The 12,750-nt window shown below is 40.2% G+C and overlaps 1 protein-coding gene across 4 annotated transcripts in view; it reads left to right on the forward strand.

Moving 5' to 3' along the window:
• LOC126260119 (FHF complex subunit HOOK interacting protein 2A-like) overlaps window positions 1-12,750 on the forward strand; it is a 204,048-nt gene that overhangs the window by 130,644 nt on the left and 60,654 nt on the right. For all 4 annotated transcript variants that reach the window (XM_049957364.1, XM_049957363.1, XM_049957366.1 and 1 more), the window contains one exon: window positions 7,474-7,627. In XM_049957364.1, the coding sequence (XP_049813321.1) occupies window positions 7,474-7,627 (154 nt within the window). The remainder of the gene's footprint in view (window positions 1-7,473; window positions 7,628-12,750) is intronic.

Here is a 12,750-nt window from a genome sequence, read left to right on the forward strand (position 1 = left end):
AAAACTGATTGCTTTCATCAAGACATTTAATGAAGAATGATAAAACAATAATATTGGCCACAGCAACATCTTTTTGGGACTCCATTATTAAAGAAGCCGTTTAAATATGTATGGCAGAAAATCTGATGAGCCATGAGAGCAATTACTAGTTGTCCTACCATCTCCATGATTTGCCATAGTCAAAGACGACAGAGTGCATCGATGGCTGTAGTGAGCAGCAATGCTGGTGACAGCTGAGTTCAGCAGTCCCATCAGTGAGTGTGCTGCCACTGGGTAGTGTGATCTTGACATGTGCGAAATACTCACAGTGTGGTGTATATTGCAGAACAAAGGACATCTTCACAAATATTTGATGGCTCAGCTGAGCATGACTGGCAGGTTCATGGTTGAAATATCTTGAAGTGTAGTTGACGACAACTGGCTGTAAGCTTAAAATTTCTTTGAACACTCAATATTTGCTACCTAAAGACATATTTATTACAAACTACTTCATATTGTACACTATTTATAAACTTAAAGAAAGGCTGCTAAATACCAAAAACACATTATATTATAAACACATTTCATGAGTATGATAAGAAAATTCATAAGCTTCGTTTGACTACCAAATAAATTGTAAAAATTGGGACAGATAACCAGCGTATGAAATGCTGCATTAACTTCTGCTATTTTTCTAACTTTACTGCAGACTCTCTCTCACTCCACTTCACCCTCCTTAGTTCAGTTTTGTAATTATTATGGGGACATGTGGGAGAGATATTTGTAAGGTAGAGGTGTTGAGTTCCATGCCAGACTTCTGCATAAATTTTTCACATGACCATACTGTTTGGAGTAGGAACAGCACAGTATTTGGGAAATTAAAGTGACCTGGAGAATTTTATATAACAGCAAAAAATAGAATGAGGCCATGAGACCTCTCGTTTTCTCTACTTTATTTGCTACAACTGTAAGAAGTGCAGCTGTAAAAATAAGTACAGAAAAAAAAGAACAACAACAACACAGGAAACAGACATTTGTATTAAAATAATGTGCATGTAAATAAATATACATGCAACAATACCTTTGTCAATAACCCAGCAACTATGTCGAAACTACTTCCATCAAATATCACTAAAAATTACAGTCACAAGCAGTGTTTAGTGGTTAAAATTAGTCCCAAACAGCTTGCATCACAACAACACCAGACAGACAGTTTTCTAAGAAAGCAGGAAAATAACCATGAGCTAATTAAAAGTCAGTAATATTTTATGAATATGCCTCTGAAATCAAGCTGAAAATATATGCTGATGAAATGACAAATTATCCCACTTCCAATGTCTGTGGCCAAACTGCAAAACAAAAGAATAGAGACATAGACAGATATAATGTTTTTAATGTCTCATATACTGGTTTGGAGTTTTACTTGCTTAATAACACCCTCAGAAGGAGATGATGGTGATCCCACAATTCTTGGTGTTGTAACTGTTGCTATCAGCATCACTGGTAGCATGTTGACTGTGACTGTTGGTGTTGCATCAGTGGACATGGGTTAAGATCTGTGGTATTCTTTTCAGTTATATCAGTGGTTAGGCACCATTGGCAGTGGTGGCTTTAATTGCGGCATTGGAGGTCGGCTGCCACTCCTGGCAACAGTTATGGTGATCCTGTGCCATACATTTCAGCAATGTTTACAGCCCACTAGACAACAGACCTCGGAGTGTGATGAAAATGCTGCTGGTCACAGTGGTGGCCAGTTTGATGTGGAGTTGGCGTCAGTGGTGTGATCTATGTTTTGTAGGTCTGTCATGGCAGTGGCAGCAATGGCTGTGATTTGTAGAAATGGGAATAAGGAGTGTATCTGTGGCATCAAATGGGCAATGCACTGTCTGTGGCTGACGTTGTCCAGCTGGGATTATGTAGGTTGTTTGGCCAGCTGGGATTATGTAGGTTGTTGGGCCATGACACTCATGTGTCATATCTATGGTCCTGCGATAGTTGTATGGTTACAGATTTTGATACAGAAAAAGTTTCTACGTATTGCATTTTGCACTTACGTATCTGCCAGAATGGAGCACATAGGTATTGCTGGGCTGCTCCTTCATCCAACTGTAAGAGCAGTTTGGCACCTGCTGAATTGGTGTGCAGCTGTTAGTAGGAGGATGCCTGGAGAAGTGAGTTGCAAATGAGTGCAGTGTGCCCAGTAATACATCTGAGTGCAGAAAGTAGGCATGAACATTAATAATTGTCCATGCACATTAGTTTTCTATGAAATGAGATAACAGGTAATATTTTATGGTAATAGGACTGAATCAATAAAGCAACAGCTAACTTGAGTGGAGTTAGTGGGTATACGTGTGTAAAAGTTGAAGTCCTGTGAGTGAACTTCAGACATCATAGTGACTTATCTATAAACTTACAGTATAATAAAGACAGTGCCTAGTAAATATATTCTGATTAGAAGAGACCTTTCTCATACTTGTTTGCATGTTATTGACTTAGTTATGTGCAGTACTGAGAGTAGTAGTTTGATAGGCCACATGTCACTTAGGCACATGGTTAAGAACTTCATTACCATGATACATGTACCTTGGGAGTAAAACTACCCACCAGTGCTGTCAAGATTTAGAGGCAGATGCCAAAACAAATATGATAGCAAACAAAAGAAACCATTATCCAAGAACAGCTTTCACCTAACTGATTGAGGCTTGGCATAGTGGTTGATAGGAAAACCTGGAGTGTCACTTGTTCTCATATCACAGCAATTGTTGTATATTGGTTGCTACAGCAAATATATGGGTTCTTCTTTTAGAAACTGCTGTAATCAGCATGCACAACTCAGATTCTGCTCAATAGTGCATCCCGCATAGGTAGATCATTGATATGATTCGCTGGTGACTGTTATATTGTGAGTCCAAAAATTGGCTGCAGCAACTTAAAAAGTTGGGGGGGGGGGGGTTAGGGCTCGTGACATAAGTTGGTTCAGCTGTGGCTATTTACAGTTGTGGTCCAGTAAGTGCTTAGGAAAGACACAAGATCTGCCCCATTGATTTTTCCTACCCCTTATGATGCTTGAAGGCATGGACAATATATTCAGCCTCAAATGGGCAGGTGGTGCTGACTGCCATTTCACTGAAAGACATGCTGAAACAACTGAGAAACGAATTATGGGCCACTGTCAATCACAATTCCTTTTCTCTTGAAGGCCAGGATCTTTGTTATGATGTTAATGGTGGTGTCAGCTGTGTGGCGATAATAGACAGTGTATTTACATTACAAGGATCGTTCAATGAGGTGTTGACAACCACCTTTTACTTCAGTTTTAGAAATGACCCTACAAAGTTGATTTGTATTCTGTCCCATAGATTTCATGATGCAGACCAGAGTGTGCACAAGTACTACTCTAACATAAAATACAGTTTTTGCTAACAAGTCCAGTGACCTTTGTCAGGTCCATCAATCAACACTGTCAATTACCTATAAAAGAATCCAATGTAAATTTCGTTCTTAAGCCAAGAATCACACGTGGTTGATTGCAATCAGATGTCAGTGCTACAGACACAATCAAAATGATTGATAATTTCAATTTTTTTGTGTGTTATCCAGACAATTGTTTAAGTTACTAGCTAGGATATTTTAATGAGAGTTAAAATGGTTAGTTCAACCTTTTTCAGTATGTGATCAATCAGCCACAATACTCTGGATCATATTTTTTCAATTTTGGCTACGTATTTAACCATATTTCATTTAAATTTTAAGGAAGGCCCAGGTATTTTAATAAACTATGATGGGGTCATATGTTGTCCATCTACTAAGTTTTCTAAAAAAATTGTTTATTTTAAACACACTCTTCTCATAGAAATAAGAGTGCATGTACTAGCAGCCACATTGTCATGCACTCTAATAATAAATTTGTTATCCAGATACATCTACTGTTTATCTACTTTTGCTTGCTTATAATTTACATAATTACACTGATAACTGTCAAAGACAGTAGATATTTTCATGTTGTAGAAACCAATACCTGTTTATTGTAGACAAGGATGTGTGTTGTTATGCTAGTAAGTGTTTTCTATTTTTAAATCAGGTGTGTGTGTGTGTGTGTGTGTGTGTGTGTGTGTGTGTGTGTGTGTGTGTGCACAATAGCTGAGAATACACGTTTTAAATTCTATTTTGACTGGCAAAAGAAACTTTCTTAATTGAATAATCATTATAAATCATTACATTCCTCCACAGTGTACATTTACAGCATCACTTATGATGATAAGGGGGTACCCCCAAAAAAAGTCGTTTTGTGAATGCTATATATTTTCAAATTGTTTACAAAATACTCTTTTCTGCATCAAAATACTGTCCATTACAATTAATACATTTGTCCCGCCAGTGCTTCCAGTGTTGGAAACATTTTTTGTAGTCATCTTTAGAAATGGCTGACAGCTCCTCCTTTGTTTTCGTATTGACTTCCTCAGTATTATCAAATCGATGTCATTTCATGCCTCATATCGTGCATGGAAATAAGAAAAAGTCACATGGAGCTAAGTCAGGCAAGTAATGTGTGTGGGGCAGCAGAACCATATCATTTTTAGCAAAAAACTATGTTAGCAGAGACGGCAATGTGTGCAGATGCATTGTGTAGGAAGAACCCGTCTTCAGTCTGCCACAAATGGGGTCATTTTTGATGAACACTGTCACGCAATTTTCTTACAATTTCCAAATAAAAGGTTTGATTCAGGCAGTTGATGGATGTTCAGAACAAGGTTTGTCATCAATCAACACATTGCCATTTTTAACTCTAGCAAACCATTCATACATTTGTGTTTTTCCCACAGAGTCATCTTGGTAAGCTGTTTCCAACATTGAAACAGTTCCAGCAGCATTTTTAGCAAGTAGAAAACAAAATTTCACAGCTGCATGTTGTTCACTTAAACTTGCCATCATAAAAAAATGAAACAAAAACAATACAACACTAGCAAAAACAACAACTGCATACCGAGCGAGGTGGCGCAGTGGTTAGCACACTGGACTCGCATTCGGGAGGATGACGGTTCAATCCCGCGTCCGGCCATCCTGATTTAGGTTTTCTGTGATTTTCCTAAACCACTCCAGGCAAATGCCGGGATGGTTCCTTTGAAAGGGCACGGCCGACTTCCTTTCCCATCCTTCCCTAATCCGATGAGACCGATGACCTCGATGTTTGGTCTCTTCCCCCCAAACAACCAAACCAACCACTGCATATGAACAGAACAAGCCAGGTTGACAACACAGGTGGCGCTGAACTGGCAATGACTTAAGTTATACATGTCTAGTGGCAGAAATGCGTACTACACCATCTCTGCCCACGGCAATGTTGTTCCAGTGTTTTTGGGTACCTCCTTGTATACATCACCTCTTTTGCAAAAAATAATAATAACCATGATGATGATGATGATAAGATTTTAGTGAATGAAACCCTCATGTATTTATTTTCTGTACAGGCCTATAACATGTGAGGATACCATAGTCATTCTCGCATCTAAAATAATATGATGATTATTATAAATTAAATTTGAAATAGTTGAAACCAATAGTTACTATACAACAGTTTTTCTTAACAATGAGACCAGATATCTGGAAAGAATTGCAACTTCACTTCTTGAGTGGACATGGCATAGGGAGGCACTTGGAGTATTTCATGTACACTCCTGGAAATGGAAAAAAGAACACATTGACACCGGTGTGTCAGACCCACCATACTTGCTCCGGACACTGCGAGAGGGCTGTACAAGCAATGATCACACGCACGGCACAGCGGTCACACCAGGAACCGCGGTGTTGGCCGTCGAATGGCGCTAGCTGCGCAGCATTTGTGCACCGCCGCCGTCAGTGTCAGCCAGTTTGCCGTGGCATACGGAGCTCCATCGCAGTCTTTAACACTGGTAGCATGCCGCGACAGCGTGGACGTGAACCGTATGTGCAGTTGACGGACTTTGAGCGAGGGCGTATAGTGGGCATGCGGGAGGCCGGGTGGACGTACCGCCGAATTGCTCAACACGTGGGGCGTGAGGTCTCCACAGTACATCGATGTTGTCGCCAGTGGTCGGCGGAAGGTGCACGTGCCCGTCGACCTGGGACCGGACCGCAGCGACGCACGGATGCACGCCAAGACCGTAGGATCGTACGCAGTGCCGTAGGGCACCGCACCGCCACTTCCCGGCAAATTAGGGACACTGTTGCTTCTGGGGTATCGGCGAGGACCATTCGCAACCGTCTCCATGAAGCTGGGCTACGGTCCCGCACACCGTTAGGCCGTCTTCCGCTCACGCCCCAACATCGTGCAGCCCGCCTCCAGTGGTGTCGCGACAGGCGTGAATGGAGGGACGAATGGAGACGTGTCGTCTTCAGCGATGAGAGTCGCTTCTGCCTTGGTGCCAATGATGGTCGTATGCGTGTTTGGCGTCGTGCAGGTGAGCGCCACAATCAGGACTGCATACGACCGAGGCACACAGGGCCAACACCCGGCATCATGGTGTGGGGAGCGATCTCCTACACTGGCCGTACACCACTGGTGATCGTCGAGGGGACACTGAATAGTGCACGGTACATCCAAACCGTCATCGAACCCATCGTTCTACCATTCCTAGACCGGCAAGGGAACTTGCTGTTCCAACAGGACAATGCACGTCCGCATGTATCCCGTGCCACCCAACGTGCTCTAGAAGGTGTAAGTCAACTACCCTGGCCAGCAAGATCTCCGGATCTGTCCCCCATTGAGCATGTTTGGGACTGGATGAAGCGTCGTCTCACGCGGTCTGCACGTCCAGCACGAACGCTGGTCCAACTGAGGCGCCAGGTGGAAATGGCATGGCAAGCCGTTCCACAGGACTACATCCAGCATCTCTACGATCGTCTCCATGGGAGAATAGCGGCCTGCATTGCTGCGAAAGGTGGATATACACTGTACTAGTGCCGACATTGTGCATGCTCTGTTGCCTGTGTCTATGTGCCTGTGGTTCTGTCAGTGTGATCATGTGATGTATCTGACCCCAGGAATGTGTCAATAAAGTTTCCCCTTCCTGGGACAATGAATTCACGGTGTTCTTATTTCAATTTCCAGGAGTGTATTTTGTTGCTTAAATTTAATGATGTAGGTAATACCATTGTATTTATAGTTCAGTAGTAGTTTGTGGTATTTGAGATGATTAATGTTTATATTTCTTACTGGTGTGAAAGTGCAATGAATATGAACTAAAAGCTATGAGTATGAAATGTGATTCAATTGTTTGGTGATTCACTATAAAAGAAAGAAAGACACTGTGTCAGCATTGCCAAAACAGGGGAAGCTTACATCCTCCACTTCTCTCAACCATTTAACACTATTCCTGCTCAATAATAGATACAGAATTTGAGTATAAAGTTCGATGTTGAGCCAACAAATATTATTTCTTCAATTGAGTTCCAGCCCTAAATGTAGTATAATTTAATTCATATAGTGTCTCTAGCTTTTAATTTTTATTGCAGAGTCTCCTGGAAAAACCATCTGACTGCATACTCAAAAATCTTGTGTTGAAATATGTAAACTCACGTTCTTACTATAATAGTGCCACCTCAGATAGCTGTGCAGGCTCCTGGAGTGATGAAGAGGATGAGTGGGAGAAGACAAGAGATATTGAAGGTCAGTTAGTAACTTATTTCCATGTTCCATGTTTGTAATATACTGGTACGGTATGGAACATGCCAACTACACTAAAAAATAGTACATTTCCTCAGTGAAAATATTACTGTGTGATGACCGTTTACATGATATGTTTTAAATTACATTTAAAGTGATTAACTGAACATGTCCATATGTTCTCTCTCTCTCTCTCTCTCTCTCTCTCTCTCTCTCTCTCTCTCTCTCTCTTACGCACGCGCGCACACACACACACACACACACACACACACACACACACACAAAGAGAGAGAGAGAGATTATCTATTCAGAGTTTTTTCTATGAAGTAGAATAATTTGCCAGCCAAAATTTATTTGTTTTCTCTTTTTGTCCGACAACAGCTGTATTCATTGGAGAAATACCTGCCTCTGTAGATGAGACTGCTAATTCTTACTCGCGCAATAATTTTTGACTTGGAGGTAACCAGGTCCAATCCTGGTGAGAGGAAGAAATTAACACCACTGTTATTTGGTTGGCAGGGGCTGATGTGGTGGGACTATGACATCCTTGATCACTATCCTAAGCACAAGGCATAGATTAAATTCCAAATCTCTCTGTAATGCCTTGTGGAATCATGGAATTTGACACTGTCCTTTGTGACACAGCCATTGGAAGGGGAATTAAAGCTCAGTGGCTACCCCATTGTGCTATTCAAGAGGACTAAACTACAGTATAATCCTGCTTTTAAGTTCCCGTAATTAACATTTTTCTGCTGTTTATGACATTTTTTATTGGTCCTGTCAAATTTCCTATGCCCACCATGTTAATTTGCACCTGATTTTGCATCAGCATATTTATACTTTTCCCGCAATTTACGCATTAGATAAATAATGTTTGTGTAGAAAAAATGATGCTGGCATGATGTTAGTCATCCAGTAGTATTTACAAACATTATGTTGTTAAGTTTCTTAACACTAGGGCACTCTACTCAGCTGATTTGAACTGGTAAACGTGTAAAAGTTGGAACAATTCGCGCCATATCTCCCACCACTTCCAAGCTCTACTTGGCATGGTGGCTGATAGGAGTAACATGGTTCGTTCGAATAAAGATATCATGACCAATCACAACCATTTCCAAATTGTCTCTACTGCACAAATGCAGTTTTGTGACTGTTGTGATCATCATGACACCTTTGTCAAACCATATTTAGTATGTTTCGGCCTATGGCCACTTGGAGCACTAGTTGACACAGTCATTCATTTGCTCAAATGTTTTTAGTTTAAACACAGCGCCAATTACATATTTTCTTCATGCTGAGTAAAACATGTTTTGAGAATTTATACTCGTTGTCAAGTGCAGTATTTAAATACGAATTTTTTGTGATGTTACACAAACAAAAAATGTTAGTGATAGTTTGTGTGTGTGTGTGTGTGGGGGGGGGGGGGGGGGGGTTCTGCATAACTGATGAGGCACAGTCACTGATAACCTCAAAAGGATGACTACATTGCAATTGACACAGAATAACACATACACAAACAGCACACAAAATACTTTTTACATATTTGCACTTCACGGCGAGAAAAAATTCTTGAAGTGCATCATGCTAAGGATGATACTGCACTAGAGCAGTATTTCATTATTTAAATAATGAATGACAACTGCAGGCTTTCAAAAACATCAATCATGACATAAAATTGAGTCAAATGTTCCTACTTCCCAGACAGTTATGTATTCCAGTTACATCAGCAGTTTTTATTAGATAATAAACCTTCATTAGATAATAAACAAGTCCCTGACAAGTCTTTTAATGCCTGTTATATACATATATCGCACATAAAGTGCAAGGGGGTATCCTATAAGGAATTTCTACAGCTTAAAATGTTATTTCCCACATGTTACATTTTCCTGCTTTTACACCATTTTTTTGCAGACCCTTGAAAAGTGTAAAAGTGGGGTTTCACTGAGTGTTGGCTCTGAGTTTGATGTGTCGTCCCCCCCCCCCCCCCCAGTCTCTCTCCCTCTCTCTCTCTCTCTCTCTCTCTCTCTCTCTCTCTCTCTCTCTCTCTCTCAAACACACACACACACACACACACACACACACACACACACACACATCTTCAAAAACACAAATAAGATTTTAAAACTCCATATGCACTCACCAGGGTCACCTACAAGTTACGTATATAAATCATGAATGGTGGAGATCATTTATATCCATACCAATGTTAATAAATGGAAATAGAAAGAGTAAACAAATTTTCTGAGATTTTTATCATATCAACAGTTACATATAAAATATACAATTCATTATTTTCATTGTAAGTTCTTTCCAATATGAATGCCCAAAAGCTGCGAACATTTTGGTGTACATAATGCCATTCCCCCACATTTTACTGTTATTGTCAGAAATTTGTACTGTCTAACACAGAACTGCATGGAATGAAATAACCTTCTTATAAGATTATTTTAATGTCAGTGTCATTTAGTTTTTCATATGTTTGTCCACCTTTTGTGAAATTTATTGATTATGATGGAAAAGATTTTTTCTGCTTTACCAGTATATGAGTCATAAGCAGGCATGTAGTTCATAGAGCCAACACAGTTGTGTTAAACATAAACTGTCTGCTAAATTATAAAATTTACAACACAAAGAGATAAAACTCTGGTCTATAATTCTTGAAAATGCACGTGGCTATGAGCTGTCATTGGTGAAGACTACATTAGAGACTTTAATTCAGTGACATGTGATTGGCGAACATGCCTGTGTGGAATATCGTTTCTGATGAACATCTAACATTGTGGTCTGGTGTGTTTTGGATGTCATAAATAATTTAAGCCACTGTGAAATGTTCCTCACAAAAGTTACTCCACAGGGTTTACCAGGAGGAGTGGTCAATATTCAGAGATATGACATGAATAATTATTCAAAGCAAAAAAGTCTAAGAACCAAGGGCTCTAAAATGCATACCTTCAGAGCTATGATCATGTCTTCATCATCTATACTGTGAAACGAATCTCTTCTACTGAACAAATGCTCATAGCTGGTAAGACATGTATGTTTACTGGACATTTTTTCTTTCTTTCTTTCTTTTTTTTTATGTGTCCATACTACCGCTTCTCAAATCATGGATACCAAAGAGCATGCAGTAGAAGAGATTTGTTTCACAATATCAAAGATGAAGAAGTTCTCACAGCTCGTAAGGTAAGTGTTTTAGAACCAATGTTTACTAGACTTTTTTGCTTCAATTGATCATTTCTGTTAGGTAGAATTGTGAGCTGCTGGTGCCAATATAAGGTAAGCACTTTAATGTGGCTGAAAAATGACTGTCCAAAAACCAGCATCAAGCCTGGAAATAGAATCAAATGTAACTTCCCCTATCAGCATACACTGTTCATTCATGGTATCCATTAAGTCGTGGATGCTCCAGTTCTTAGGACCATGAAAGTTATCTACAATCTTATCATTTGATCATTATATCCAGATAGAATAATCATAAATCTTTAATAAAGAAAACATTAATGATGGGAATTGTGAATTTGTGGTCTTTTTCCATTGTTTATGTTGTCACAATAATGTGTACATAAATAAGTTCCATTGGTAACATTAGCATACTCAAGCTACCTTCCTATCCTTTTACTTTGTACCTTTCTGTGCCATGGGATTGAATTTCTGTGTGTAGCAATGAGCGTGTGATCACAAATCCTATTATTGTAATATGCAACATCCATGAAGAACAGGCCAAATGAATCCAAACTCCTAGTGTGTGTGTGTGTGTGTGTGTGTGTGTGTGTGTGTGTGTGTGTGTATTTGTACTGCAATAAATGATTAAAACTGTGGAGAGATGGTGCATACTTTATCCCAGCAGTGTCCACTCTTGTAGTAGGCTCGCACAGTGAAGCACCATCAAACAAACTGTAAACATGGAAGCAAATATGGCTCATCGATGTCAAAATCAGAATACCATTATAAGAACGAGGGGGAGGGTGAAGGAGGTTGAACAGTATGGGAAATGTACTTGTCATATTGTGACATTTTCAGATATTTTGAGTCATGCTGTTGTTATATGTGCTGTCTCTGAAATTAAGTAATTACCATTACTGCAGGTTGTTCTTTCCCATTGTAGTGGGCCACAACTGTTATATGCTAATGTGAGGACTGCACTCTGGAAGGTTGAATTGTTGATTGTCACAATACATGAAGGCAAGATGTGATGATTAAAGACATCATTAGACAGATTACTTTATAGTGACCTCTAGACATTGATAGCATTATCAGCAGCAACTGCTACAGCAGCACCATTTGAGAGTCTAAGGTATTTCACGTCCTACAGGCTATTCCACAAGTCATATTCTGGCAGAAAAAGCCTTGTTCAGTGTAGTGGAGAATTTGCAAACTTTATTTGAAGAATGTCAGGCATCCTGACTTGCTTGGCCTGCACATTTATCTTATACAGTGTGTATAAGTAAAGTTTCAAGACTGGTCTCAGAACACAAAACTTATTGAATGCTTTCACACATCGGACTAAAATTCTTCAAAATAGGTACCTAGAGAATCCACACACCACTGCCAACGAGATTTCCACTGCTGGTAAGCTCCCTGGATATCCTTATCCGGAATGCTGTTCAAAACTCTTGTCGAAGCGTTTCGAACTGCTGTGACTCTGTCAAACCGCTTCCCTTTCAGGTCTTTCTTCATCCAGGGGAACAAAAGGAAGTCACCGGGGGCAAGGTCGGGGTTATAGGGTGTCTATAGCAGTGTTGCCATGTTGAACCAGGTCAAAACTTCAGTGACAGCAAAGCAGTAGTGAACGGTCACACTGTCATTGTGGAGAACCCAGTTGTCTTTCTTCTCTGGGTAGACTCGGTGGTCTCGATCCCTCAAACAGCAAACCACTCCAGTGAAATACTGACCATTGACAGTCTGTCTGGCAGGTACAAACTCTTTTCACACATGACTTGCTCATGCGGACCTTCTTTGACTTTGGTGATGCGGAGGTATGTCACTCCAAGCTTTATCTCTTCGACTCGGGACCATATTCGAAGACCCAGGTCTCATCCCCAGTGACCACTTTGACCAAAAGGTTCAGTTTGTAAACTTTCAAGCTTTTCCAACGAAACAGCAAGGCACCATTCTTTCTGTTCATT

Source organism: Schistocerca nitens, chromosome 5 (genome assembly GCF_023898315.1).
Source record: "Schistocerca nitens isolate TAMUIC-IGC-003100 chromosome 5, iqSchNite1.1, whole genome shotgun sequence".
NCBI classification, from domain to species: domain Eukaryota; kingdom Metazoa; phylum Arthropoda; class Insecta; order Orthoptera; family Acrididae; genus Schistocerca; species Schistocerca nitens.